A 26027-nucleotide genomic window follows, 5' to 3' on the forward strand; every position below is an offset into this window, starting at 1 on the left:
TTCTCTACTAGTTGTAACTTCCCAGTTTGATTCATGATTCTAACATTTCAATTACCAATTTTCAATTTTTCTTTAGTATTTACAAACCGGGAGTTTCTTAGCAACCCACTACGTCCGGGACTGGGGGTAATTCTTTTATTTTCGCTTTCCATAGACTGACTAAATCCATAGAGGATTCATAGGCTAAATTCATCAAAGAATAGCCAGTTTCTTAGTGACGCGCAGCGCCTATCTAAATAAGGCAAGTGACCCCTGCCGGTCCATACTAATTCCAGTATGATCAACTGCCGGGCATTAGAAGTAGAGGAGTATCCAGAGCACCAAACGGATACATACCTTTTTCAAATTACTAATGGAATTAATGGTCCTTTATTTATGGAACCCATGCCTCAAAGAGAATGTTTAGTGCCATATTTAAAACAACTGAAGCTGTTGTTTGAGCATTCGGTTGAATTAAATAGACCCGTCATATATTCAAGCATTTAAATTGTCACGTATATGGCTATAGTATATATTGAATTGTTCACCTTTATTTCCAATTTTGTACTTTTCCCTATTTTCTCATTAGTAATAGGTTTGATTATCATGTTCTAGGAAAAGAAAACTTTTTCTTTTTTATTTTCTTATAAATCAATATGATTTTCTATTCAAATAAATGATAGAAAATATTTTCAAAGAACTATCCTTCATCTATATTCCTAGTTAAAATTATTAAGAATATATATATATATATATATATATATATATATATATATATATATATATATATATATATATATATATATATACATACATATATATATATATATATATATTTATATATATATATATATATATATATATATATATATATATATATATATATATATATGGATAGATAGATAGATAGATAGACAAATAGATAGATAGTTTACAAAATCTATTACTTAATAACTTAACATTATGAATTGATGTTTTTTTTTTTTTTTTAAATTAAGTGTCCAAAATTGCCTTACCATTTTTCAAGGCGAGGCAAAATTGGACACTAGATATTCAATATTTTTTCATCCATTTTTTATTTTAAACCTTCTTTTAGCATCATCCACTAATTTGTTTTTAGAAAAAATAGTTTCATGTATTATTTCTGAGAAACCCCAAAATGAAGCTGAGGCAATTATTGGACACCCATATTCAACAATTTATTTAGGGGTACTTAATACTTTTTAAAAACCAGACATACTAATATTTATAAAGTAGAAGGTTGGGCAATTTCTAATAGCATTATAGTTTTCGAAAATTATAAATAGTTTTAGAGATATTGTATCTGTCCAATATTTGCCTTACTTGTCCAAAATTGCCTCTGTCCAAAATTGCCTTACCCAACTATATCTGGGATAACTGCTGTGGCATTGGTGAAACACTACAATCGTTAAGTAATCTTATTCCAGTGATAAAAGTTACCATAATATATGTTTTATATTCAAAATAGACCGGAAATGTTGAAATGATAATTTCATTATCAGCTCTTTTACTTCCCTGTGTAATGATATGAAACAGTGCTTGGGAAGAATAAAACCACATGGGATCATGAGGCGGAGGTAAACATATCCACAGGTTAGGAAATTAATGGTTATCATGCAAAATTCAGGTATATTGATAGATATTTCTGATTGGTATGAAATATTTTTCATTCTGAATAGGATGCGTTCAACCGTAGAAAAATTAACATTAGCCTTCCAAAATAACATCACTTTGAAAAATTATCGCGTGAAAATTCTCAACGTGAAGGGCCTTTTTTTCATTCGCATGATAGAAAATGAAAAACAAAATATGACAGTGTTTTTTTTTTTTTTTTTACCAAATACTAATTACATGTGATGAATTTAATATTGGAACCAGCGGATAAAACTCTTAACACCCTACAGATTATATAATTTCGCTTTTCCAATTATGGCTGCAGCTTAGCTTGTAATAATGATTGTAATTCTAATAATAGTAAAAGTAGTGCTAGTAACACGTACAGAGCAGTGATGTAACATATTGTAAAAGGAATGAAGTCGTATATAATAACGTAATTATGTAAGGTAACATTTACTTCAGTGTGCGGGTTTAAACAAGCAGAAATAATAATTGCAATGTCATTTATGACTTTAATATACTTCCGGGGTTTATAAATAGTATTCAACGACAGAACAACTTTCACAGGCCACCTATTTTTGACGACCATTATATGACAATGGCAATTCTCTTGTTTATATCTGCTGTTCATATTCTGGCCTTTGTTTTCTGCTTTTCTTTACAAACTCTAAGTATTATATCAACCAAAGCTCTGGAAAAACGGGCGGGGCCACTGATGACGTTAGAACATCAAACATCAATTCAACATCTCCCTAGATGGAAGTATATAATTATCGTAGATGTATCCACATAGAAGGTGGATTGTGGCGAGTATTTGGTTAATGTTGTCCTCTTCAGTAGGGTCTTTACACAATAGTTCGCATAAAGTTTGTCTTCAGTACAGATATTTGCGTTGAAATTAGAGTTATGATTAAAAGATAGCCATTGATTAACCCTGAACATTAACGTGAGTAGTATGTGTAAGAAGTGCTTCTAATATATAGGTCACACTGCAAACGTAAAACCGCATTTACTAATAAACGATTAGTTTATTTTACAACAAATTTATAATTGATATTGAAAGTAAATCGATTAATTGATAATGACTGTCAGCTAATATTTTTCCTTTTCCCCTCCATAAGAAAAACAATGTTTTGAATGTCATAGTAATGTTTTTCAAAATATATATCATACTATATATAGGAGCCGAACGTGGGTGCATGTTCAAGTATCTGTTTAACAAGTAAAGGGGGTTTATTAATCATATGCTATACAATTAGGAAATTGGATACAAAGGATGACTAATACATCTAGGCACCGCAAGGGGGAGAGCCAACACTGTCCCTTGTGCTACCTAGCACAAGTTGAAGAACCTCCCCGGTCCCAGCGGCCGGTCTTGTGACTCAAATTCACAAATCAAATCAACCATAAGATATCATATTGAAGCTTATTTAAATAGGGACTCATTTTTACATCTGGTATGAGTTTTTTTCTGGACAAACTTTTTTATTCCAAATTGTCATAATCATACCTCTCTCTCTCTCTCTCTCTCTCTCTCTCTCTCTCTCTCTCTCTCTCTCTCTCTCTCTCTCTCTCTCTCTCTCTCTCTCTCTCTCTCTCTCTCTCAAAGCAAAATATTTTCTTATTACTCATTTTCTCAGAACTTTGAATCATTTTTTTTATCATCGCTTTATCATCCTAACATCTATTAAGTGCTTGATTATTCGTTCATCTGTTTAGCTGACTAAATTATTTCATTAGTTTACATTTTCACTTTCCTCGAGTTGAGGTCCTTATGGCCTACCTCTTTAGAGTATGGAAGTCGGCTTTATTTTTTTTTCCTTGTGTGTGTGTACACATACATATATATATATATATATATATATATATATATATATATATATATATATATATATATATATATATATATATATATATGTGTGTGTGTGTGTATATATATATATATATATATATATATATATATATATATATATATATATATATATATATATAGAGAGAGAGAGAGAGAGAGAGAGAGAGAGAGAGAGAGAGAGAGAGAGAGAGAGAGAGAGAGAGAGAGAGAGAGAGATTATGAAAACTTAGAATAAAAGCTTTGAATACTTTTAATTTTCTCGTCTAGAAATCTGGCAAGAAAAATCAAATTAAAAACTGCCCCCAATGTGTCTGAAATAGTTCACCTAAGAATTTTTAGAATTTTAATCACTAGAACCTACATTTAGGAGACCATTACAGATTACGTCGAGTTCGTATGTGGTGAAGATATTTTTATTAAAATACACCCATGTTGGTAATTTACTTACTTTGAGTAATGTTTTCCTAAGCCTGCACACCTGGAAAATTGGAGAAGCCCAGCTTCCTGTCGGAACCACGAAATTTGATTGTCGTAGACATCTTTTAAATAGTCTAATTAAAGAATCACATAGTCTCTATTAATTGTCGAATTTGCGTTATTGTAGCATTTTGAAAACAATATAGCCCTCAACTTCTTTTTGAAAGCTTTCTGATGTCAAACGAGAACTTGTTATACAATCTTGGGACCGCATACTGGAAAGTTCTAGAACTCGCAGTCGAGGTATTATTGTAGGCCTACATCTTGGCTTCTTTAACTTCAAACCATCAACAACTGTTATAGTCTCGTGTTGACACAATGTGTTGGGTGCGCTGTATACTATTTCTCTTACATATTATGGACGGGCAGTTTTTATAACCTGATGTTTTATTGAACATAACCTTTAATCTAGCTTTAATAGACAGCCATCGCAGTTCAGCCAGTGCTAGGGTAATCTGTTCTTGGGGCGAAAACCCCTTGATTAATCTGTTATGTAATTGTATTTTGTAACTTCTTAAACTATGCTTTAGATAAATTCTAATAGATATGAGTTCCATTAATCAATTCTGATAACATGTTTAATTACAAGTTTCCTAACAGAACATTCACCCAGATATTTCATTACTAAAATAATGTTTATGAGGTTATATCCTGTGATTGTTATTACACATAACTAAATTATGTAGACGGGGCTATTTGTAATTCTTTTGATTGACAAGTAGTGTAAGTACGAAATTGGATTGAGTTTAGTAAGCCTGCACTTCTTAATGGTTCATAATATGATGTGAATAATAATTTCCAGTTCGTGCAAATTTTTTTTCGTATGGGTAAAGGTTTCACTTTTTCCCTAAATAAATGCAGATATTTGTAATTCGTAATTTTGAGGAGAGTATTTTGCATTTCCGTTGTAAAACTTTTATTCATACCGAAATTTAGGCAGAAACCGGATAATGGGTGTATGGTTGTTCGAATGGGGCTTATCTATTTATGAGATATTAATCAATCACGTACGTAATTTGGATTCAGTTTTGTTTGTTTGCTATTTTGTGTTCTCTATGATTTTATTACTCTTATTGATATTTTTTTATGTAATAAATAACAACTGGGAACGAATGGGCGAACGGCTATACGAAGAAATTGCCCTATTTTTGGTTGAGTTGTCACCCGTATATATCGTTGTTGATGCCTACCTAACTTTCCTTTTTGTAGTTGGTGTTAGGACATTCTTTGGAGCAGACGGGGTCTAGATCGTTCTGGTGTTCTGTACAGTACATTGTCCTTATAAATTCACAGGAAGTTTCAGTGGAATGTTTTACCATCTGAGAAATATGATTTATGAAGTTTTTCAGAGGCATCAACGAAAGAATTGTTTTATAATGAAGGTAAGAAGGCAAGGGTCATTAGATTTTATAATAATGCAGGGAATAGCGAGGCTGATAATTTTTAAGTAACTATTTTCTTAGAATAAAGAAAACTTGTATTAGCAGAATACTAAAAGTGGCTATCGGGAAAATAAACTTTGTGGGCTTTGTAAATATATTTCAGAAAATACTATCGGGAAAATAAACTTTGTGGGCTTTGTAAATATATTTCAGAAAATACTATCGAGAAAATAAACTTTGTGGGCTTTGTAAATATATTTCAGAAAATACTATCGGGAAAATAAACTTTGTGGGCTTTGTAAATATATTTCAGAAAAGAAACGAGATTGACTTGCATAAATGAAGCTAGAAGGTAGGATCCGTTGTAAAGGCAAAAGCTTGTACTTTCCTATTAATTCTGATTGGATGTACACAGATTGGCCGGAACTTGTGATTGAATAATCAAGGTAATTCTATATAGACAGTATTGTGTATTATTAGTCATTGACGTTCAATAATGAAAGTACTTTGCGAACAATTGTGTATTTTGGTTTAATATTGAAGTTATGCTTGTATAATTCTGTGACACGTAGACTAATGTCTGACTGCAACTTGTTTGTCTGGCTCTGGACCATCTTGGGTATTCTCACGGGTCAAAGTGAAACTGCCAGACTACTGTATACGGTAATTCTGCTCTTGGGGTGTATGTATGATAGCGGCCACCTGTATGTATTATTATGTCTAACTTAGAATATGGCAGTGTAAAGGGGGGTCGCAGGGGAACGTTAGCCCCCGCCCCCCCTCTCCCCGTTAGGTAAGGACTTGGCTTGTAGGTTAGGGGGGAAAGGTTAGGTTAGTTGATGTCCATTTTTAATGAACGCGTGAGGAACTGGTCGCTGATGTACAAAGGCTCCCTGCTCTATTATTTTGATTGGAGCCTTTGTATAACTCGGGACAGGACCACCTCCATTGAATAGAACACTACCTAACCTAACGTACAATCCTTGTATTTACCTATTTGCCTAACGGGGGAGCGGGATGGCTAATGCATGCGCCCCCCCCCCCCCTTAGACTGCCGCATACTTAGCACTAGGGTTGAAAGGGAGTTATGGGACATGGCTGTCATACATATAACCCCATTGATTTTAACCCTTTCACCCCTCAAAGGACGTACTGGTACATTTCACAAAACTGATCCCTTTACCCCCATAGACATACCTGTACGTTCTTGCAAAACAATGCTATTTAAATTTTTTTTGCACATTTTTGATAATTTTTTGAGAAACTTCAGGTATTTTCCAAAAGAATGAGACCGACCTAACCTCTCTATGACGAAAATTAAGGCTGTTAGAGCAATTTAAAAAAAATATACTGGAAAATGTGCTTGAAAAAAAATAACTCTTGGGGGTTAAGGGTTGGAAATTTCCAAATAGCCTGGGAGTAAAAGGATTAAGTAAAAATTAGATCTGCGCAAATTTGTCCATTGATTTGCATAACCAATAGAATATTTACAAAACTTGTGCGCCATTCAGCGATGCCAACAAGTTTGGGAAGACAGAGTGATTTTGTTAGAGAAAATTTGTTCTTTGTGTAATTCAGGTGTGTTTATCTATATTTTAGTCAATATCTGTCTGAAACCAACATTTATTAAGTTATGAAAGATGCCTGAAACACTAGAATGAAAGCCTATAAAGACTTTTTACAAAGGAAATAAATGGGGATAGAAACTAATCAAAAGTTCCTTTCTAAAGCCAGGCTGACAATTGCACGCATTGTCACGACTCGAGTCGTGAACTCGGCGTGAAGTGTTCGTAAATCTGTCGTGACATAGTGGCATATCGTGACGAGAATTTTGAAATGTTCAAAATTTTGCTCACGACAAAATTTCGGGACTGGGTCGTGAACAATGCGCGAACTGTTCGTGAACTCGTCGGGACGATGCGGGAAGTGCGCAAACTATGCGTGAACTCGTCGTGAACTCGTCGGGCCAGTTCGTGTCAATGTGGACAGGTCAGCTGTGATTCTGAGGTAATTTTTTTTTTTTTTTTTTTTAGTTCGTGCCACAAAATATCACGACTTGCCACGACAAATTCATGGCAAAAAGTCGTGCAAGTGTCAGGGTACCTTAAACCTAACCAAAAGCTCCCAGCCAAACCCCCCCACCCCCAAACGACTGGGTTGATAGTAACAGTAGCACTCTTGAACGCGCCATCACTGATCAAGTATTGGGTGCAGGTCACAAGTCAATTGGTGGAATGTGGCACCACCTAGATTGCACCAAATGGGGCTTCCCCCCCCCAGCTGTAACAGAGACGAGAAGAGCCACTGGGTCAAAAATTACGCATGAGATACAAATTACGTTTAACCTTGGTCCTTTTGGGGGTTGTATTATAATTATGGATGGGGAAACATTTCAAAGAGAAAAAAAAGTTTTCCAGTAGTAAATAACTTTTAACAGAATTTGACCTTCATTTCAATTGCCAACAAACAGAACAATCAGTTTGACTACTTCGTTCCCCACTACATTCGCTAAAACTGGTAATTGAAATGAAGTCAATTGCTGTGAGATCACATTATTTACTACAGGAAAATGTATATTTTCTCTTCAAAATGATTCACTCTAAACTTAATGGTTCTTGCTTCAACATGAGCTCGCTCACGAAAAAATACAAACGTCAATCTCTGTATGTACTGGCAAGCGGTAATGTTGAGCTGCTCACGCTAACATCAATGTAACTTTGATAATGAACTGCATTCTCTATCCACTTATTTAAACTTAATTAAAAATAATGACTTTGTTTATGATGGGTTGACGAAGGCTTGGGATCATTGTGATAATTTCCATGAAACTTCCCCGCAGCTTCTAGTTACGGATAACTACAACCATTACATGTTTCTGTAGGAAGTTCCATAATAGTACACATAAACAGTAAACACAGACAAGGCTTAACACTGACAAAGGCTTGGGAAGGAACTGATGCTTGCACTTAAAGCGATAAGAAAAGAGGGTGGGAAAATATTACCCAACTGTGGCAACTTTCTATAAGTATGGGTGTGTGAATGGTTAACGGCAACAGCACAGAGTCTGTAAAGTAAAATTTAGTTGGTGACCCACAGTACGAACATTGTCCAGGCTCTGTATATGCTTTAAATTTATATGCCATTTAGTCTGTAAGAGTCTGGCACCAGTGATTCCGTTTTAAGTTTCCCATATTTGCGGTTAATAGGTGATGCCAGGTATTGGAGTAATCGGTTAGAGGGGTAGTTACCCCCACTGACCAGTGTTCGCCCACCTAAAGAGGCACAGACCCTCTCTGATAGAGGACTGGTCTCTGATGAAGCCTCTTATAGTGTTGGGCCTCATGGGATAGGAGGACTGACATCCTCTGATAAGAGGTGGATAACCCAGATTGCTCCTTCTCTATAAACTAGCCCCTCTGTTGATTACCTGGAAACTGAAAAGGACCATACTACGGATGCTCAAAATCCGAATAATTTGAGTAACGTAAGGAAGCTGCGAATCCTTCATGTCGCCCAAATAACCAAAAAAACTAATTACGATATCCTGTATGAAGCATTTCAATGTTATGGTAGTATCAAAAAAGTTTGAATGGGACTTGGAAATGACAAATGGGATTCTTGGATATCATTTGATAATCATGATGAAGCTTTTAATGCAAGTAGTGATATTATGAATATTAAAATCAGTAATTTGTATTTCAGGGGTGCTCTTTGTGATGGGGTACCTAAGGTTCTAGATATATACAAACCTGCAGATTGTGTTTACAGAGATGTAGAGGTGGTTGTACTCTCCCAGAGAAAGCCAAAACCACCAAAGTGGCTTATTGCCCAGTCAAAAGGGAGTACAGGAAATGATAGAAAGATAGGCAAATTTCTTCAAAAGAAATTAGGTACCATTGCACCGGAAGATATCTTGTTCCGGAAAGAACAGATTCCTCATAAGTACCAAATCAGAAACACAGTTACACTATGCTATTTAAAGACAGGGAATGATGACAGTTGGATGAGGAATCCCATCTAAACTTTAGGAAGGGGAGTAGTTTTCAATATACTTGTATGAGTCTAAGGAAGAAGATACTGGCTATGTGTCCTTTAACTTTATGGAAAGTGCATAAAGTCCCTGGAACATCAATGACTATTCTTACTATCTAGGATGCTGATGTGCCTCTCCACATTTACATAGAAAATGAATGGATTAAAGTTTGAACTTTTAAGCAGAAGCCACTGCAAGGTTTTAATTGCTTTAGATATGGGAATCCTTCCAAAGTTTTGCAAAAATTAAAAATTATGTAATACTTTCTCCAGTGATTACCATGGAGAATGTATACTAGAGGCTAATAGTTTAAACTGCAATTTCAATAAAAAATCTGATAGGAGCTGCTAGCAATATGTTAGAAAAGGCTGCCCCCAATAAATTCAATATCGAACATATAAGTGGGGGGTAGCCAAGAGACTATCGAGTATATCGACAAGCCATGCAAGGGTATTGAAATCTGGAAGAAAAATGAGACCGGGGACATCCAACCCACCTATTGCTGCCAGTATTCCCCCAAAAAGAAATTCCCCCTATTCTGACAAAAGGCTGCATGGTAGGGCAAGAATACAACCTCCTAAAGCTTTGCCCACCTCGATCAAACCTTTGTCCCCCATTACATAGAATAATAGTAACCTCTCTCAGGCTATATCTTTGCTTGATTTGATGGAGGTTTCATATAAAAGTTATCAGGTGCACCTGTAGTGGGGAAAACTCCAAAATGTGATAAATCACCACCTCTTAACAGGAAAGACACACCTCCATCTCTCTCTCACCCTTCCATTAAAAACACCATAGTTATGACATCAAATAGATATGATGTTTTGTCTGTTGATATTTCATTTCGACATGAAAACTACTTAAATAAATTAAAAATTAAAGTAGAGGTCCACCATCCCCCTCAAGAATTAAGTAAAAAGAACTTTGAAAAGCTAATGGAAAACCTAACTTATCAAGACCCTCACTTAAGAAGCCTACAGGAAATATTGTTAAATCAAAAACTGTCAATGGGAATACCTCATACAAGATGTCTTCCAGGAAGTAAATCTTTTTCTCCTCCATTTTGAAATGGAATTGTCAGGGTTTAAGGGGCAAATATGAAGAACTTGAGCTCTTCATTCACAAGCATTCACCCATAATTGTATGTCTGCAGGAGAGCAAGCTTGATGCTAATACTCCTTGTCCCTGCGAATATATTAGCTATAGGACACCATGTGATCACCAAGTAGGGAGCCATGGCGGTAGTCTCATATAAGTTTGTCGATGTTCCCTGTATATCTTTGTTTATTCCTACACCTCTGGAGGCGGGGGTTGAACAGATTGATATAGGGAGGAAATATACAATATGCTCTCTGTACTTTCCTCCAAATGATAAAATTTTATTTGATAATTTAACAGAAAAGACCCAGCACATCAATCTTCTGGAGGTCATGGCAGTACAGAGAGCATTGATAAAATTCGCCCGTCTCCTCCGAGAGAACTCTGTGGCACTTGTGTGCGACAACGCCACGGTGGTGGTGTACATCAAGAAGCAGGGAGGCATAAGGTCATGGGAGTTTTGCGACCTCATGGCTCAGATTCTAGAATGGGCCGAAAAATCACATTCTGATAACGGCCACGTTCATCCCCGGAAAAAGGAACGTCTTGGCAGACAGACTGAGCAGGACAGGCCAAGTGGTAGGGTCAGAATGGACCCTTCACCCCCAGGTGGCACAGGAAGTCCTCCGACGTTGGGGCTCCCCAGTGATAGACATGTTCGCCACAAGACTCGACGCAAAACTCCCCGCATTCTACTCCCCGGTGCCAGACCCGACAGCAGCCTTTGAGGACGCCTTCCAGCACCCTTGGGACAACCTCGACGTCTACGCCTCCCCCCCCCCCCCCCCCCCCCCCTTCGGGATCATCAGGCAGGTTCTCAACAGGCTAAGACAGTCCAAGTCCACAAAGATGACTTTGGTAGCGCCCTGGTGTCTGGAAAGGGAGTGGTTCACGGATCTTCAGGACCTGGCCACTCTCCCTCCTTGGCCCTTACCGGCAAGAGAAGACCTGCTAAGTCAGCCTCTCTTCCGAAGGGTACACGAAAACCCACAGGGGCTGAGGCTACACGCGTGGAGGTTATCAAGGGCCTGTTGAGGAAGGAAGGCTTCTCAGACAAAACTGCGGACAGGATGTCGGGCTACCTGCGGAAGTTCTCAAGCGTTGTGTACCAGGTGAAATAGGCAACATTTGTCAAATGGTGTGCCACTCAGAATCTGCGGCCCTTAGTCGCTTCGGTCCACAATAGAGTGATACCTCTACCTACGATCTTAATTTGTTCCAGAAACTGCTTCGTATGTTAAAACGATCGTATGTTGGAGCAAATATTCCCATAAGAATACATGGTAATTGATTTAATTCATTCCTCAGCCTAAAAACCCATAATAAATCCTTAATAAATGGCTACACATAATTACACATGACATTAATACAATAACTGTATAATAAATACATATTACAAACCAAAAAAAAGAATAATAATAATGAAATAATAAATAAAAAACAGGTCGTAATGTAACACTTTACCTTAGCGACAGGCCAGCGCAGGTGTAGGGACTTCTACGCAGGAGGAGACGGAAGATCAGCGCGGAGGTAGGGACGGTGACTTTGTACGATAACGTGTACGATAATTTACACTAACTTACACTACTATGTGAACTTAAACTTAGCTTTTTTTTTTTCATTTTTATAATTTTATATTTTTTTTTACTTTTTTCTTTTCTTATTTTTAATTTTCATCACTTTCACTCGATTCGGTCTTCCTTTTCTTTGCTTCACTTTCTTTCTTTTCATCATGATCACTAGACCGTTTTAAAGATATTTTAAAGAAACTATCGAGTGAAAGTTGCTTACTATGGCTTTTGAGGATTTTTCTAAAATGCGTTAAGCAAATATCATCGAATTGCGCAACAACAGGGCAAACCTGAAGTTTCTGGGGGTGATGCTTGTCGATGAAATCAACAACGTGTTGATGATATGCCAACATCTGTATTTCCGCCGTACCTAAGATTTCGCCTACCTCCTCGATCTCCTCCGACTCACTCGGCTGCGCTTGGAACTCATCATGCTGCATGGCTTACAGCTTCTTGAGTTCCTCGGTGGTGAGCTCTTCGTGATGCTCATCAACGAGTTCGGTGAAGTCATCTTCATCGACCTCCAGACCCATGGACTTGCCAAGGGATACAATCTCTTCGACGTCTTCCTCGACGGCAAGCACAGGTTTATTCTCGGAGCCAAACCCTTCGAAATCTCTGGAGCAATAGCATCAGGCCAAAGGTTTTTCCAAGCGGAATTCAGGGTCCAACGAGTTACTCCCTCCCAAGCCTGATCAATGATCTTTAAGCAGTGCACGATATTGAAGTGGCTCCTCCAAAATTCACACAAAGTTAAGTTGGTGCTTTGCGTGACATTAAAGCACTGCTTAAATAAGTGCTTGGTGTATAGCTTCTTAAATTCGAGATGACTTGCTGGTCCATGGGCTGGAGGATAGGGGTGGTATTTGGTGGAAGATACAACACCTTGATGAATTTGTATTCGTCGATGATATCATTTGAGTCCGGAGGGGTGAGCGGGTGCATTGTCCAAACAAAGCAAGCACTTCAAAGGCAAATTACTCTCCCGAAGATACTTCTTGACAGCAGGGCCGAAAGCTACGTTTACCCATTCCACAAAGATATGCCTAGTAACCCAAGCCTTAGAATTAGAACGCCATAGAACATGTAGCAGGTCTTTATTAATTCTGTGTGCTTTAGATGCCCTAGGATTTTCGCAATGGTAAACTAACAAAGGCTTAATTTTGCAGTCCCCACTGGCGTTGGCACAAAGCGCAAGAGTCAACCGATCCTTCATTGGCTTATGTCCAGGCATTTTCTTCTCTTCGACAGTAATGTACGTTCGACTAGGCATCTTTTTCCAAAACAGACCGGTTTCATCGCAGTTGAACACCTGCTGCTCTACGTAACCCTTCCTCCGCTACGATGCTTTCGAACTTTTTAACAAAGTCTTTAGCAGCCCTTGGTGTCCGAACTCGAAACTTCTCCATGACGAACAACTGAATGAATCCCGGTCTGTTTCCTAATTTCTCGAACCAACCTCGAGACGCCTTGAACTCCTCCGTCGTAGGATCAGCTGAACTCTCCCCCGCGTCACCCCGAGAGCGCGCCGCCTTCAAGTCACTGTAGATAGTGCTGGCCTTCTCACAAATGATCGTTTCCGGGGATCGTATCGCCAACAATCTCCTTGTATCGCCAACAATCTCCTTGTCCTTTATCCAGATCAACAAAAGGCGTTCCATCTCTTCCAGAGTAGGGCTACGACGTTTGGAAATAATCATGATCCCCTTCGAAGGTTTCACTGCTTAATGGCTGACTTCTGTTTTTGATCGTCGAGATCGTAGACATATTCTGGCCATATTGTTTAGCCAGATCGCTAACACGTACACCTCGCTCATGCTTTTCTATTATTTCCTGCTTTATTCTAATGAAAGCATAGACTTCCTCTTTTTCTCACCACTGCTAGTACTTCCTGAACCGAAACTAAGCTTTTTAGGACCCATGATTACGGAACACAGAAAACTACACGTGAAAAGGCAAGATTAGAAAACTGTTAAAACTGAGCGAATAGAGGACAACCACATGATGCGCACGCGATGAGAGGGACTGATCAAGGTGACGCTCGATTGCAGTCCCTCCGATGTGGCTGCTGTCTAGCGGCGTCAACTACAAACGACGCTGGACGCTTTAGAGAAAATTCCACGGGTAAGCGTATTGTTTACTTCGTATGTTGGAGCAACACTTCGTATGTTGAGACAGAAATTTGGTCGAATTTTACTTCGTATGTTGGAAATTCGTATGTTAGGACAATCGTATGTAGAGGTTCTACTGTTTATCATAGACTTCTTAGTGCACTTAAGGGACGACGTAGGAGTCCTCCATCCCAGCCATCAAGGGAGTTCAGGCGGTACTGGGCCAGGTTTTACAGCTCAAGGGCATCAACCTGGGTACCTCGCGCCACATCTCCATGCTCATCAGGAGTTTTGAGCAGTCTTGTGACCCCGCTCCTCGAGGGTTCCCAGTGGGATGTAGCCAAGGTCCTCAGGGCCCTCTCATGGCCCCCGTTTCAAACCACTCAAAGATATTCTGGACAGGGACCTCACCTCAAAGCAGTCTTCTTGCTAGCTCGGCTAACGAGTGAGCGAGCTCCACGGACTGTCCTTCGAGGTCTCCCACTCGAAGTTTGGAAAGACATGACGTTTAAGTTCTTGCCAGAGTTCGTGGCGAAAACCCAGAACCCTGCCATTGTGGATCCTAGGTTTGAGGAATTCTCCATTCCAGCAATGCCGCGTTCGGTCAACCCGGAAGACCTGCTCTTGTGCCCCGTAAGGACGATCATGAAATACTCAGCAGAACGTCCAAACTCAGACCAGCGGTTAAGAGTTTGTTTGTTTCCACAGGTCCAGTCAAGAAGGCAGTTTCCAAGAGTGTTATGTCCTTCTGGCTGCGACAGGATATAAAAAGGTCTTATGAGAGTGAGGGCTCTACGGTTCCTGGTACCCCCGAGACCCCATGATATTAGGGGCCTTTGACACTAACATGGCAATAGGTCAGATCTTACGGGCTGGCACTTGCGCTAGGCAGTCCACCTTTACAGCCCATTACCTCAAGGACTGTACAAGGAAGTCCCTGGATGCCTTCTCCATCGGACCAGTCATTTCGGCTATGCAACAAGTTTAGTAGTTTGGGCCCCGGGTAGCCCTTGAGAAGTAATCGTAAGCGACACAGGTTCCTCCTTCCTATCCCACTCCCTTGCTACCCCTTTTTCCCTATATCCCATCCTTTATTCCCCATCCTCCTTCCATGTGAGAGTGGGACGCTGAGGCACATCATGTCTGGATTATAATTAAAGGTGAGTTGTACATAAGGTAGACTTAAGCGTGCTTTCCCCTACTTTCCTACCTCTCCCAGGGCAATCCAGACCTAGCCTCCTATCTTGGTCGTGTGCCCCAGGAAGTCTCAAATATTCCGAATTGTAAGCCACTCCCTCCTTAGTTCGAGGTAAGTACTCCGTGTTGGAACAAATCACAAATTTTAAGTAATTTGTATTTTTCCTAACAGTACTTACCTCGAACTACTTTTGGGTTATGGCCCTCCCATCCTACCCAGAGTATCTTACAGGAGTTCGAGGAGGACTTAAACATACCCTTACTGACGAGCTAACAAGCGCGGCCTCGCGCGCTGACCCGGGGTCGCCCCAGGGCGAGTATCCTTCCGCCCCAGAGCGCCCTGACAAGGTAACGGAGAGAGGGGGAACTACGCAAAATTCTTGGTCGGTGATTAAGGAGATCCCAGATCCTCCTAAGAAAGTAGTTCGAGGTAAGTACTGTTAGGAAAAATACAAATGACCTAAAATTTGTGATATTGCAAAATGTGCTTGAAAAAAAAGAACGCCTGGGCGTTAAGGGTTGGAAAGTTCCAAATAGCCTGGGGGTAAAAGGGTTAATTGTAGAGGTGCACTTCCTTTTAACAGTTTCCTTTTTTACTGCCGAACTTTATGGCATACTAACTGCTATTGAGAAAGTAATGTTGGAGGAGGGTAGTTTTACCATTTTTAGTGATGCAAGGAGTGTCCAGGTTTTAGAAGTTTTTAATTCCATTAAACCTTTAGTTTTAAAAATTTGAGTGGCTTTTTATTAAAGGACTGAGAAGTATAACAGTTCAATTTTGTTGAGTTCCAGCACATGTAGGTGTGTCTGGGAATGAAAAGGCAGATTTAATATCGGAGAATGCTGCATCCGAGTTGCTACCAAGAAGATATCCCACCCTCTGTTATGATTTCATACCTACACTTAAGAAATTGTTTCATAATGGTTGGCAGCAGCATTGGGATAGCCTCGAAGGAAAAAAGATGAGAGAAATAACAAATATTATATCTCCTTGTAGATATAACATGATGCCCATTAAGTGGGAGACTACTCTTTGTCGTCTCCGCATTGGTCACACTCGGTCAACACACCAGTTTCTGCTGACTGGCCAACACCAGTCATATTGCAATGAATGTTTGGTACCCTTTACAGTGAGGCATTTTTGGACGTGTTGTACAATGCTAGAGCCACTTTTAAATTATTTTGGTAGCAGATCTTCTAAAAGCTATTTGATTTTTTGTAATGACATCTTTGCTTTTATGGTTTTTATTGAATATTCTTATATTCTTTATTTGTAATAAATGATATCTGCGTCAATGACCTTCGATGTCAGGATACCAGAAAACTTCAAATTGATCAATCAATCGGGTCCTCTTGAACAGGATTGGTCTTCCAAGGCATTTCAATGATTGACTAATCCTGTCATCCTTGAGGAGGCAGTTGCTCTGTGATAGAGACAGCCTACTGTACAGTACTTTCCTTTTGCAGTGATCTGGGAATCTTGATTGATTGGAAGAACTAAAGTCTCGTAGAGCATCTGGGTATGTTAATAGATACAATAGTTGCGAGAGTTTTCATTAGACCTTTGTACGGTATCGACAGACCCTGAGGTAGCGCGACTATTTCCGATCGTTCAACAACTAAGGCTCGTCAGTGGCAACATCTTGTCGTGGGACATCCGTTGTCATTGGAGAAGCTAGTGCCTCCTGAAGCTCTCCAATAGCATTTGCTACAGTGGTCCTTGAAGTATCACTTGTAGGCAGCCACCAATTCCCCCTTTTCACCTTCAGATTTTGGTGGAACAAGAAGTGTGGAACAATCTGGCACGATGGTTGAACAGCCAAACCTCGCCAGAGGAGTTCCACTCGACTTTTCCGGAGATGATACTTGTTCACATAGTCGTCCAAGATGGAATCGGGGAAACAGCCGAGGAACCAGGCTGCCTATGGATCATGAGCTTTAGGAAAAAATCTTTGCCTGCTGGAATTGCGAGCTGTGCTTTCAGCATTGCTTGCTTTCCAACAGAATAACATTGAGTGACAACTCCACTCTAGTTTCCTATTTCAATAAGTAAGAAGGAACTGTTTCACAGTCCCCCCCCCTCTCTCTCTCTCTCTCTCTCTCTCTCTCTCTCACTCTCTCTCTCTCTCTCTCTCTCTCTCTCTCTCTCTCTCTCTTTCTTTCTTTCTTTCTTTCTTTCTCTTTCTTTCTTTCTTTCTTTCTCTTTCTTTCTTTCTTTCTCTTTCTTTCTTTCTTTCTCTTTCTTTCTTTCTTTCTCTTTCTTTCTTTCTTTCTTTCTCTTTCTTTCTTTCTTTCTTTCTTTCTTTCTTTCTGTCTTTCTTTCTTTCTCTCTCTCTCTCTCTCTCTCTCTCTCTCTCTCTTTCTTTCTTTCTTTCTTTCTTTCTTTCTTTCTCTCTCTCTCTTTCTTTCTTTCTTTCTTTCTTTCTTTCTTTCTCTCTCTCTCTTTCTTTCTTTCTTTCTTTCTTTCTTTCTTTCTCTCTTTCTTTCTTTCTTTCTTTCTTTCTTTCTTTTCTTTCTTTCTTTCTTTCTTTCTTTCTTTCTTTCTTTCTTTCTTTCTTTCTTTCTTTCTTTCTTTCTTTCTTTCTTTCTTTCTTTTTTTTTTTTTTTTTTTTTATACTATAGTAGAGCTGTCATAGAGGTTCATTCCAAACAGGACTGAGCAGCCTGTCCCTGATGTATCATACTAGTGTAAGATTTATATGAAATCAAGAGCAGACTGGAATGAGATTTTGCTGATCTTTTGAGCTTGAATTGGTCACAATTGTATAGTAGTCTTGATCCTATTGTCCCTTTAAATGAGAATCTAGTCAACATAATTGATAGGCATATCCCTTCTTGTGTGCTAAGGTACCAAGTGAAAGACAAACTATGTTTCAATGATGATTGTAGAAGTGCTTATTTGGAGAAGCAGGAGGCCGCTCATCTTTGGAAGGGTAACAGATCAGAATTGACTTGATACTCAGTTTAGAGCTTTTGCTCAGAGTTTGTTTCAACTGAAAAGGAATACAATCTAACCATAAAAGAAACCCTTTCTGGTACAACCCAGGAACATTAGTGGCAGACTACCCTTAAATCTGCACTCTTTGGTGTAGATGCAGCAGTTCCTCCCTTACTTAATCAGATGGCTCTGTCACTCACTGTCCAAAGGAAAAGCAATCCTTTTGGCAGATGTGTTTGACAGTAAGAAGAGTAATGAGAACTCAAACTCCCTCAGTCCCGTTTAACAGAGGCTAAACTAATTAGTTTAGCTTTAAAATCTCAAGTGAAATTAAAGCTCTTGATGAACCTTGATGCTTATGGAGGTGTAGACCCAAATGGTATTTTTCTTTGTTTTTTTTTTTTTTTTTAAAGACGCCAGATTTCTTAGCTCCAGAAAGTTATCTGCATATTTCCTAGCTCCAAAGATATATTATTTTGCTCAAGTTAGTAAGAGGAAGAGCTTTTAGCACTTGTTGAAGAATTGGTAATGTTACTCTGTTACTCGACTATGTAAATGTTTGTGCTAGCTCAAGTCCAACAGATTACATAATATGGGAGTTTTGGAAATTGGGCGGTAAAGTTTTGAATGTCTTTTGGCAAGACATCATAATAGGTTTGCTGAAGGTAACTGTCTGTTCTCTAGTTTGCAATTTGGTTTTTGTAAAGACCTTGGAGCATGTGATGCCCTTCTTACAATCTCCAATGCTCTACAGAAATCCCTTGATTGTGGTCAGTCAGTTTGTATGATTGGCCTTGATTTAGTGCTGCCTTTGACAGTGTGAATCATGAAGCCCTTGTTTTCAAACTCAAACAGTTGGGAGTGGGTGGGTCGTTTCTTAAGATTATTGTTGAATCTTAAGTAATAGATTGCAGAGAGTTGTTGTTGATGGGCACCATAATGAGTATAGGAATGTGATATCTGGCGTTCCTCAGAGTAGTGCTCTTGCTCCATAACTTTTCATACTATATACACATGACATGTGGTTTGGCATAGAAAACAAGCTAGTTGCATCTGCAGATGATGCTACTCTCTTTACATCAGTTCAATCTCCTGAATGTAGATCTGGGGTTGATTTAGATGAAAAGCTAGTTTCTTCATTATCAAGAATATGGGGCCTGTTGTTTTTGCCAATGTCAGTGCCTCTTATGCTGCATCTATCGATTTTATTTCTTTATTCTTCCAAATTCTGGAAATCGTCAATGTTGTATGATAGTATATATTTACCAAGTTTGCCCCACATGTGCATTAATCATGCTTCTTGACAATTGCTTTTTTCACCTCAGAGGTAATAGTCTTCCTTACCATTTTTATCTAGTGGTGCCATGTCTAGATGGTTTGCTCCACAGTACTGATAATACTGTTAACGATGTGAACAATAGGGATCACGTTTCTATAAAGAACATGCAGCCACAATTTTACAAAGAAAAATTCTAAAGATGCTCTCGTGATGTAAAATGATGCTGGTATGAGTACTGTGGAGAGGTGGAAAGTTAGTCTGAGCTTGGGGGAGGAAGAGAGCTAAAATGTAAAAATTATTGGTGTAAAACTAGTTTGAACACAGCTTCGTGTATATTTAAACAAATGCATGATACACTATTCATTGTTCCCTAATATTATAAGTTGAAAAAAATTTGCTGTTAATACTGTATCAATATATAAGAAGTTTAATCATGCAACCATAGAAGAATGAAAATGGGATTGGATGGCAACATGACCCTGACAGTCAGTCTGACACTTGGAATGTGTTGTTGGGTAATTGCTTTTTGTGCCACATGGGCCAGATTGATGGTGGTTGTTATTATTTTCAAAGTCTAAGAGCTCTTGCTTCACAGGGGAATGGTGTTAGGAATCTGGTGATATTTATTGAAATCATTAAGGTCTCCTGTAATGAAAGGGTTTCACATTTTTCACTTGAAGAGGACTTTTAAACATTGTTCATTCTTTGTATCCATATTTTATTACTTCATTTGTTTTATTGCTCTTATGGGTCTACTGCTGCTAATGCACCTTGTGTAGTTATCAATGAAGGTTCTTTGTAGCATTACGTCTGCCTCCAAATTTTTAAAATCTTTGTTTTGTACCCTCTGGTAATAGTTAATATTTTAAAACTAGGTGGAGTAGTTTGTTGTAGAAATTTGATGATTGTTTAGAGTATAGAAGTTAGAATTACTGTACTGAAATATGGAATTTAAAAATTATGAAAAATTTCAATAAATTTTAAAATTTTTTCATTTGACAGCAGTATGTCGGTTGCAGTTTTAGGAGGAGGAGTTAGTGGTTTGGCTGCAGCACATTACTTGAAACTGGTAAATCCGACTTCACAGGTGATATTACTTGAAGCATCCCATAGGCTAGGGGGATGGATTAAATCTACCACTTTCGATGATGGGATCACCTATGAAGAGGGTCCAAGGACCTTGAGGTAAATGATTTTGATGTTTTATCCTACAGTCTGTTAAGGTTTTAATGGTAATTTTTAACTTAATTTTGAAAAGATGTACATTTTTTCCTGTATTGTTTAAATTTTTCTAATACTGGACTGCAGTATGTTAAATGTGACCAGATGTCCTTTATTTTTATCTTGATATAACATACTTAATTAAATCTTTCCAACAAGAAGAAACATCTTTTTAAATGAAGTGTTCTAGGTGCAAGCAGTTTTTCTATCAAACTGAGGGGTAGATGGATCCCACTTGGTTTTTAAAATATGCCTTTGGGCTTTTAGAATATTCTTTGAATGTTCAAAGTTTATTCTTTGAAGGTTCAAAGCTAACTTACAAAATATCTATGAACAACCATGGTAACTGGAATGGGATCAGTGGGACTGACCTGGCCAAGTAATTGGAATCGTCCCTATCCCAAAATTTCTTTTGCAATGACTGGGCGACAGCCTGACTGTTCCAAAAGCCTTTCAGAGCCATCCTTCTCCACACCCAATGGAAGTCTTCATTCTGTTCTTTAACCCCTAGTCAACTATTGATGCAAACTGAAGAATGAGCCAAAATGTTCTTAACCTGCCTCCTGGCAGATGACCAGTTGGAAACCAAGGCTCTAACCCAGCTAGAATTCTTTGCCGAGATGCTTATAAGGCAAGTGTGGCTTTCACCATAATCCATTGGTGACCTAACCCCACTGAAAATCCTTCTAGAGTTAATCTTGACGTTGTGAAGATGATCAAAAACTCATTTTCCTGAAGAAACTGCTAAACCTGATTGTGTATTTGAGGCATTATTCATTTGTCTCTGCCTAAATCAACCAATCATCTGAATTAGCTATGATTTAAATTACATGTAGCCTCATGAATTGGACAACTGTTTTTGTTTACTTTGTAAACATTCTTGGTGATGTTGAGGCTGAATGGCATTACTTTGAACTTGTACACCCTTCTTCCAAGCTGAAACCCTAGGTAAGGTCGGGAGTGGTGGCAATAGGGACGTGCCAGTAAGAGTCCTTTAGATCTACAATACAGGTTCAAGCCTCTCAGTGTATTACTGTATTTCTCATGTCATATGACCCCCAAAAATCACCCTGCGTCTTAACACTAAGATAAAGTTGTATAAGGGGGTTTAACAACCCTAAAACACCCCAATAATGACATGAAAACACTCGCCAGACATAAAATATAAGCCTACAACTATCTTTCTTATGCAATAAATTGATTTAATTTGAATGCACTATCTTCAATAAATGAAGGTAACAAGATAATTATGTGGTCAGTCGGCTGATGACTCGCTAATGCCATATACATGTAAACATGCTAACTAATGGTATCCAAGCAATTGTTTATGCAGTCTTTATATATTTTATCACTAGTGGATATTTTGTAATAAAGCAATATTTTGGTAATGACTTTGTTGCATGTATTCCGAAATATTTCAGATAGTTGCTGAACAGAAACATGTAAATACATCTTAGTTCTCAGTGCAAGTTGAGTGCAGTGTTACCATGTTAGCTGTAAACTAACAAGATGTAGAGTCACACAAGTAACAGAAAAATATTCCAGCTTGTGAGATTTGTATAGAATTTTTTATTTGACCAAATTTAATTTATACAGGATGAATCTGGGAAATGTTCCTGGAATTTTACTTCTCTACTGAAATATGATCAGCATTCGGGAACACTGCTTCATGTAAACAAACACTTGAAAATATTGTTACAGTGGTAGAAACTATGACTGGTTTAGTGGTTTATGACTTGAGTATTTCATAAAATTGGCTTAACAGGTGCATACCTAATTAATATTTACTTACCACATTTCATAATACTGTACACCCAAAATATGAAAATCATACTGTAGAATTGCTGACTAGGTATTGCTGCTATGATAGGTTGTAAAATCCTCAATTTCTTTTTTCCAAAAATTTCTTAGCCAAATATACCCCTTGTAGCATCTTATGACACGGGAAATATGGTAATTTGGCGGACATGCTGGATGGTAGTCATTTTGAATGATACACGCCAGATGTTTGCCGAGTCGAGATAGGTCGAGGCTTGGTCTTCTCACCGGGGAGTCTTTTTCGGTAAACTGAATAGCCTACCCAGAAAGTTAAAAACCTGCATCTTCTCTGACTCCTTTCTTAACATCTTCCTTACAAAGGAATAGTGTTTTAAGGTCCTTGCCAAATGAAACCAGTGGGATAGGGGATGTTTGCTATCCACGACCAATCAAGACTAAACTTGGGCCCTCCGAGAAAAAGGCCAAAATCCTGAGAACGATGGAAAGGACAGCCCAACTTGAAGCACGTCATTAACTATATCCTCTGCCTCTATGGGTTTACTAGCTCCCTTGTTTTTGCTTGAAGATTTTCAATGATCTCTTCTTGTGAAAAAGTTGAGCCTGCTCTAGGAAAAGGTCTTGCCTGTAGAGGGGTAACATGCTGTCCTTGTTCCTCTGTGTGGGACGAGCCTTGATATAAGAAACGGGAGCTGGACTCTTTGTTGGGATTTTCCTTAAACCTGCTGCTGGATCTTATAAGCTGTGGATTATGAATGGAAGCTATTGCTTTCAAGGGCAGGCCAAAAACATTTCCTCTATCTCGGGAATTGATCTGGCCATTGCCTCTGTATCGGCATAGACTTTTTACAAGGGCTTGGTAGAAAAGCCATTGTGTGTAGATCACTTTATAACAGTTTCTTTCACTTCCACTTTATTAGAGCAGAAGCTGCCTCAATCCTAACTTTGTCTTAATAAAGTAATGCAAGGCTTCATAGAAGGGCTTACACACTAGCTTTGCTACCACCAAAGTGGCCATCTGGAGTCCGCCTATAGGCCCCGGTCAAAGAATTCCACGGCCAACCTCAAGTTGAACAAGGTCTGTCAGTCTCTGAATTGTGCAGTCCAAAAGTTTTCTAGAACTATAGAGAAATAGTCACCCAATTGATTGGTCCCAACGTGAACATCCCTCCTCTTGGGAGGGAAGACATCACGAAACACTCTTGGTTCCAGGAAGCCTTCAAGCTCTTGATGTACACTCCCAGACAGAGACTACACTCCTTTAAGAAAGGTAAAATCACCTTTAAGCAGCAGCTCCCTTATTGACTTTGCTGCTATTTTTTTCATTTTGGCCAAAAGGCTTTTCCTTGCCTCCCAGGCACTCGTTCTGACCACCGAAGCCGCAAGCGAACTGTAGTCCAGAAACAAATCTTCAGCATCTGATATTCCTTCTTTTAAGGTATTGAGACCAGTCTTGTAGAGTATAGGATCAAAACAAATACCTCTGTTTTAGCTGGGGACAAGCCATAACAGATGAATCTTGAATCTCCACTTTGAGTCTAGAAATACTGCCAGGTTTTCAAACTGTCAACATATGGCAAATCCTTGTCTTATTCTGAAAAATATTTTTCTCTGATGAGAATGTGCATCCATCACTGGATTGCCACGGATTGACTACTAAATCCTTCGCCTTAATGTACATGGCAGAACCCCATTTGCCTCATCCCCCACTTCTACCGAGACTTCAATACTGTACTTGGAACAGAAGGACAAAAACTTCTACTGAAATTCTGCAGTGTTCCAATAAGTTTAAACAGTTGACTTGCCTGAAAGAAACTAGTGTATCAGGAGCTGATGTTTATTTATTTTCTACCAGTCAAAGATGGTGAAAAACTGGAAAATACTAAATAAAAACTATTTTACAATGTGATAAATACTATAAATAAAGTTTGACAGTATTGAAAATACCCAAACAAGGCCATGGAATTAAGTATGATTAAATTGTACATGAAACAGCGGAAATTTCACATATCAAAATAGACCAATGAATAGTTATATAATTTCACAAGAAAACCCATCAAAATGTTGATATAGTTACAAACACTGTGGTTAACCACAAATTGTTAGCAAACAAGTTGTCCTGTAGATATTTTATAAAGCAGTATTCCTGTATGTAGGTTACACTAAACTAATCTCCAGAGAAGTGTGTTTAACCTTCTGAAGAATTTCCTTACTCTGACAAACACCAGAAACCTCTATTCTCCAGAAATTTAAAAGTTGTCATAACATTACTAGCGTAAACAGTCTGTTAGAGAACTACTTGACAAGAATTAACATAAATAAGTACCGGTAATTTAAAGAGATAATAAACGCTGGCTCTAAACATTGTTTACAAAATACTCAAAATACCAATCTACTCCATTTACCAAGTTAAAAGAAAATTAATGTAATATTCTGTAGGTTTCCATAGAAAACAGCAGTTGCAATTCTTGACCATGTATAGAAAATATTTTTCTCAAAATTAATCATAACTGTAAATGCAGAAGCAATAAATCACATTTATATATTATATGCTTTAGTCTTTTGATCCACCCGAAAGGTCACTAGTATTGTACTGTAGAACAAACTTCCTGCATGTCTTATAACCATTATATTTTATTACATTTACGTAGTTCAGTAAATTCCCCATCTGATGTCTACTGAATATCACTTCACCAAATAAGATTGTATTCAATGTCACTATATTTAGAAATAGATTTTCAATGTCACTATATATAGAAATAGACAGTTCTCTACAAGAAGAATCATGTCCATGATTGGAAGTGTAAACAGTTGGTTTACCATTTACGATGGTACGCAGTTCAGCTTTCCAGACATGATCATCGGAACTTATGAGGTATCATTATTACACCCATAAGCCATTAGGTACGACTTAGTTTTTGTCCTCAAGTAGGACAACATCTCCCTTGCCAAGATCATGACAATTGTTGATTTACTTCTGTCGTTGCTATAATAACGGTAAATACTCTTTTCTCTGAGACCAGAAGATATTGGCAAACCCTTGCACGTGTTTCTACTCTGCAAGACACAAGTCTCTTTCATTGCATCTCCTAATTGATTTGATGTGAAGATGTAATGTCTTCTTAGTTAATCACATACAATAGTGGGTATTAAGATTAATGGTTTATTTAGATCTGTTGTCACAGGTACTAGAGGCCTGGAGTTAATTTTAGCCAACACATCTGTCATGAACATGTTTAGTACATCATGTGTTAGGCATTTTCCAGTATTGTTAAACTGCGTGGAGTCTAGTATCCTATTGTGAGATGAAATGAATGGTGTGAATTAAAGATCCAAGTAGTACCAGAATTGTACAAGAAGTTCCTGAATGGTCGATCCTCGACATTAGTAGTCTATTCTCAGCTTGTTGACTGCACCAATAAAATTAGTTCCACGGTCGCACATGATTTGACACACTTTCCTCTTAACCCTTTTA

General features: G+C 38.3%; 1 protein-coding gene across 9 annotated transcripts in view; it reads left to right on the forward strand.

Annotated features, from left to right (window-relative positions):
* Positions 1 to 26027, forward strand: part of Ppox (protoporphyrinogen oxidase) — a 948609-nt gene that overhangs the window by 852573 nt on the left and 70009 nt on the right. For 2 of the 9 annotated variants that reach the window (XM_068364071.1, XM_068364072.1), the window contains exons 1-2: positions 2382 to 2413; positions 20558 to 20740. In XM_068364071.1, the coding sequence (XP_068220172.1) occupies positions 2397 to 2413; positions 20558 to 20740 (200 nt within the window). In that variant the 5' untranslated portion in view covers positions 2382 to 2396. Of the gene's footprint in view, positions 1 to 2381; positions 2414 to 5163; positions 5329 to 5648; positions 5775 to 20557; positions 20741 to 26027 lie in introns of those variants that run through there. The other 7 variants (XM_068364075.1, XM_068364076.1, XM_068364073.1 and 4 more) reach the window with 6 other exon arrangements.

This window comes from Palaemon carinicauda, chromosome 41 (assembly GCF_036898095.1).
Source record: "Palaemon carinicauda isolate YSFRI2023 chromosome 41, ASM3689809v2, whole genome shotgun sequence".
Lineage (NCBI taxonomy): Eukaryota > Metazoa > Arthropoda > Malacostraca > Decapoda > Palaemonidae > Palaemon > Palaemon carinicauda.